General features: G+C 41.8%; 1 protein-coding gene across 1 annotated transcript; it reads right to left on the reverse strand.

The window, feature by feature from the left end:
- Positions 1-2,664: 2,664 nt before the first annotated feature.
- Positions 2,665-4,328, reverse strand: PRR32 (proline rich 32). The gene is made up of 2 exons (XM_068961915.1): positions 4,309-4,328; positions 2,665-3,529 (listed from the first exon to the last, which is right to left on the reverse strand). Exons 1-2 carry the CDS (start codon positions 4,326-4,328, stop codon positions 2,665-2,667), a joined length of 885 nt encoding a protein of 294 aa, XP_068818016.1.
- Positions 4,329-5,125: the final 797 nt, after the last annotated feature.

Genomic DNA, 5,125 nt, shown 5'->3' on the forward strand with positions numbered 1-5,125 from the left:
ATTAAAATTCAAATGCTACAGTCTTGTGACAAAGACTATAATGAGGACCATAAATAATAAACAGTACATCATGAATCTTCTCATGACAATTATGATAACTTACAATAGGGAATACTTAACCCATTCCCATTACTATCAAGAGAAAAAGGCTACTTTGTTGATATTTATCTTTCTTTCTGGCACTTAGAAGCTATATAAACCACAGAAAAGAAAATGAAAACATATATATTCAAGAGTATTGAATACATTGAATTATATGCATTTTCCAGACTGAATAGACTATTTTGATATAGGATTAATTTTAGCTCATGTTGCACAAGAATAATTTTAAAATAGCCATTTCAAGGCAAATCATGTGTTTAAAAATGGGTGTTCTGCAGTCATTGAGGATGTTGGAACCTGTGATAATAAAGTAATTCCATACAGAGGCAAACATATTTGCATTTCACTTACATTTAACAATAGGATTCCTGTTGATATTTGATATTTGTGTTTACTGAAACTTGTTATATAGGCATAGAGCTCTGCATCAACTAAAGAAAATGTGTTTCTCCTATGGCACAGCAGTATAAAGAAAACTTCAGTGCCTCAATTTGCTTAATAGTTATTTTTTTGTTTCGTATGATAGGTGTTCAACTTTTTGAAATGTAGAAAATAATACACAGAGGGTATTAGGAAAGAGAACAGAGGGCTTACAAAGAGCAGATTGTGTTGGTGGCACTTTCTTGTTAGAGTGAATTTGTCATGGATTGCGGTAATTGTGGGCAAAGTCTTTTGAGCGTTTATTGGAGCTACTTCCTTTGAGAAGGAAAATGTGTCCTATTCGGCTGTCACTTACCACACCTTTTGGCAAATCTCCAGAGATGCTGCATCGCCGTTGATGCAAAAACTTGATTTCTTGTCAAAATATCTTTTAATATTTGGCTCAAAAGATATTTTCGAGGACTCTAAGCATGCCCAACTCTTCTGTTCATTAAGGCCGAAAATCCAATAAGTGTTTGGTATGCTGGGATTCAGCTACCTCAGAGTGAGCAGCTGTCAAATGATTTGCTGAATACTTTTGCTCAACCCACCACAGTGAATTGATGGAACTGTGCCAGCTTCAGGATGTACAAAGTGAGGGGAGTCTTAAAAAGAGCTATCCAAATGTTCCTTTTAAGCCTTACACTACCACCTGGACATTTAGAACAATCCATTGTGAAACAAATGGATAAAAGAAACTTCATGAATTCCTGGGCCCTTTTCCTCAGAGTGGTGAAGAACCCACTATTGGTGTGAAGAACACATTAATTGTTTTGCTTATAGGTTAGGTGTCTTTTTAGGCTTCCTGGTGGCTCAGGTGTAAAGAATCCACCTTCAGTTCAGGAGACCTGGGTTCGATCCCTGGGTCAGGAAGATCTGCTGGAGAAGGAAATGGCAACATACTCCAGTATTTTTGCCTGGGAAATCCCATGAACAGAGGAGCCCAGAGGGCTACAGTCCATGTGATCACAAAGAGTTGGACATGACTGAGTGACACTTTGAACACTTTAGGAGTCTGTGAATGTTGACAGCCTTTAACTGACTGCTTACATCACCTCCATCATCAGCTTTATGCATAACAAAAGCTTATTGGAAGAATCATACTCTACAGATATTTCTAATTTAGTGTTTCTTCAGAGATAGTGGCAGTGTGTTTAGGACCACTGCCTGAATGACATTGTATAGAGGCCAGAATGGCCATCCTTCCTCCCTGCATGCTGTGTCCATATCTTTGCTACTTGAACTTGAAGAAGCTCCCATCTGAGCTGCAGATAATCCCAGAGCCATCATGATAATGGGGTGCTGTAATGCATTATGAAGAGTATAAACATTGCAGCATCAGAGAAAATAATTCCATAGGAATGAAACATTTTCACTTGCCTTTAAAAGTTCTGAGTATATAGTAACCTTTTGTTCAGAAGAATGGGTGAGGGGCTCAGCTTGGTTTTATCTTGTGCCTGGACTTCTATCAAGCCAGCCCTATCTACACTATGTACTTGCACTGGTGAAATGTTGAGAGACAAACACTGGTTCATGTTTGAAACAATGATGTAGAACTCTTCCATTTCCCCTGCCCCTTTTCTTTCCTGACCTTTTAGCCTGGTTCAGCCCTTAACTGGCTGTGAAATGTTAGCCCCATTATTTTCACCTCAATCTTATCTTTTAGCATTTGTGCATTTTTCTCTATTATCTGGACTTGGGTCTACCTTTTGGACCTTATATTCATTCACCCATTCTGCACTGAGCAACCCCCATAGCTTTAGGTGGGTAGGAATTTCCTGCCCCAGACTTGGCCAAGTCTAACAAGAACCCAACCACCTTCTCCCACAGTCACAGCTGCAAGTTAGTGGTAGGGATTCAACGAAGCTACTTAGAAAACACTGTCACATAACTGCTTTCATTTCCTTAAAAGGTGAAAATGAAATCCAAGGCTTTGGCTCCCAGAGTGGCATTTTGAAAAATAATTGACAATATTTCAAAGTTTAGAATCTTTATTGAATTTCCAAGTATGTAAGGCACATTAGTGCCTGTAAAGAGGGTAGAGGGTTTCAAATATAAAAGCATAAATGAGTAACTTTCACATATTTTTTTTCCAAACTTTTTTTCCCCTCCTTCCTTTTTTTTTTTTTTTTTTTTTTGCCATCAGTTGTTTTCTCTGTTTGAGGATGCAGGAGCGAGCATTCCCCAAGAAGGGAAATTGGCAGAACAGGAAGGCAGTGGAGGACCAAATATTGGGGGAGAAGCAAAAGCCATAGGCATAGCCAGAAACGGATTGAAACTCGGAGGTCGAGGAGGAATGAAGCAATGAGCAGTAGTGCAGGAAGGTAAACCTGTAGTGCTGGAGGCCAAGGGCATAGGCCTTGGCCAGTTCTTCACAGGGTGCTGCGGGCCTCCTAGTGGGAAAGAAACACGAGCCAACCTCTCCTTTCCCGTCACTCTCGTGCTTCCTGGAGGCAACTCCATCATTATCCCCGATCTAAGGGTTGAGATGTGTGTAGGGCCTCTTACTTGAGGCCCCCTGGATGGAAAGAATCCTTGACCCCGTGGCAAAGCCACATATAACCCTGCATTGCTGCCACCTCTTTCAGTGCCCCCATTGCTGACCTTTGTCCCCCCCACCATCAGTGCAGGAGGGCTGCCAGAGAATTCCTGGGACACGTTGTTAATAGAATCTTGCCCCCTCTGCCTCCAGCCTGCCGGTCCCTCAGAGCTATTTACTTCTGTTGCTAGGGGCTCTTCTGCAACAGCAGGTGGTGGCCCATACGGGGGTTTGAGAGCTCTCGAGCCATCGACAGGAATGCAAGATCCTGTTCTCTCCGAGAGGTGCTCCAGTCGCTCTCTTGCCAGATAGCTCAGCACCTTGAAGGGCGGTCTCAGCGGGACTCGAGGGTGGCCCCAGGACCCTGCATCATCCTTCGGGCACTGGAAGGGCAGGCTGGGCCGCGGCTCCTGGTTCCCGTTTTCAGCTGCAGCTACTGCTGTGGGTGAAGGGGCGTGCCCTCCAAGGCTTGCCAAAACAGAAATCAATCAGTTAATTAAAATGAAAATGCGGTGACCAGAAGATATCTGAAATACGTGATGGATCGAACTCGCTGGAGTGAAATATACCGTGGGAAAGGGAGAGCCTGATCTCCTGGGTGTAGTCAGCAAACACTTGTTCAATTCACTTGCCCTTCACCAGGCGGCCTCTTGAGATTCAGGCTTTGGGGTTTCCCTTTATGGCTGACCTGTGGCTCCACCCCATTCCCTATATTCCCACTTCCTCAAGGCCGGATAAACACCAGGAAGCTGAGGAAACACCATTTCTTTCCGTCAAAGCAGTATCTACGATCCACTAAAACCCATCATTTAGATTCTGACAGGAGTGCTCTGGAAAGTCTTATGAGGGAAAACTTTTTTTTTTTTTCCTTCCACATAAGTCTAAGAAACCTTAGTTATGTTAACAGACACTTCTGTTTGTTTCTCTTTCATGGAGCATCATTCAACATTTATACCATCTTGTATTAAAATTTTCTTTCATTCAACCCACACCACACTCCAGAGTAAGAATTTCCTTATATCTAAACACCAAGTTTTAGACTAAGGATTTGCATTTTTTTTTGTTTCAAAATTACATTTAAAGCTCCAGTGTTCTTAGTACCTGAATTTATATCTTTCATGCTTTTGTCTGGGATCCCTTCCTACATCCCCAGCAACCCACTTGGCCCTGTCACTCTTAACACAGGAAAACAATTCAAACTGCCTTTTGCCTTCAAATTAAACAGTTGCACTCAGTTTTGTACTTACACATTTTCAATGTAAGCCATGGAGGAATTTGATCAGGAAAGCCTTCTTGAGGTAATGGAGAAAACCAGCTGAATGCCCACACAGACCAGCTCAGTCTGGAGAAATGACTGGTGCTTCTTCCTTAGAGCAGCTTGACAGGTCAAATGAAGCTGGGAACCAACTGCTTCTTTCTAGATTTGGAGTCCTCTTTCTGAGGTTACCAATTGCTAGGGAAGGGAGGGAGAAAGGGAGATGGGAAGAGGAGGAGGGAAGAAGTCTGTGACACTCCTCTAAAGCTAAATATATGATTCCTTTTTGCACAGTAGTAGATGAACTTAAGGGCATTCCCTACTTTAACCCTGTTGCAGCCCAGTTGGAAAGACACATTGCAAGATGATTTTAGAAGACTCATGGTGGCATGGCCTTTTGTTAAGAATTCTTTCTGAAGTTTTATTTAGAAAAGGTAGTCATCACATCTCTTCTTCCAGGTTGAAATGACAAGCACTGAGTAGAGTACCATGTCTAATCTTGTAATTTAAATTTCCACTATTAACTTGGAGGAGAATGGAGGGTTGGCGGAATAAATTGCTTTGCAATCTGTGTTCTCTTGTGAAGATGAAACAAGAGGAGTGCTATAAAAAATTCCTTTAAGAATCATATAAGCTTTCAGTTTTTAGTTCCTCAAATTTCCGTTATTCCCTTCATCCTACCTTTCAGTTTATTGGCTCAGTATGGTGTATGTGTGTGTTTGTGTGTGTGTGTGTAGACATATTTCCCAGAATAGAGCTCTGGAAACTTGTCGCCAAGTGAAAGGAGAGATAAAAGTCATAACAGATAG

The sequence above is a fragment of the Capricornis sumatraensis genome, chromosome X (assembly GCF_032405125.1).
Source record: "Capricornis sumatraensis isolate serow.1 chromosome X, serow.2, whole genome shotgun sequence".
NCBI classification, from domain to species: Eukaryota; Metazoa; Chordata; class Mammalia; order Artiodactyla; family Bovidae; genus Capricornis; species Capricornis sumatraensis.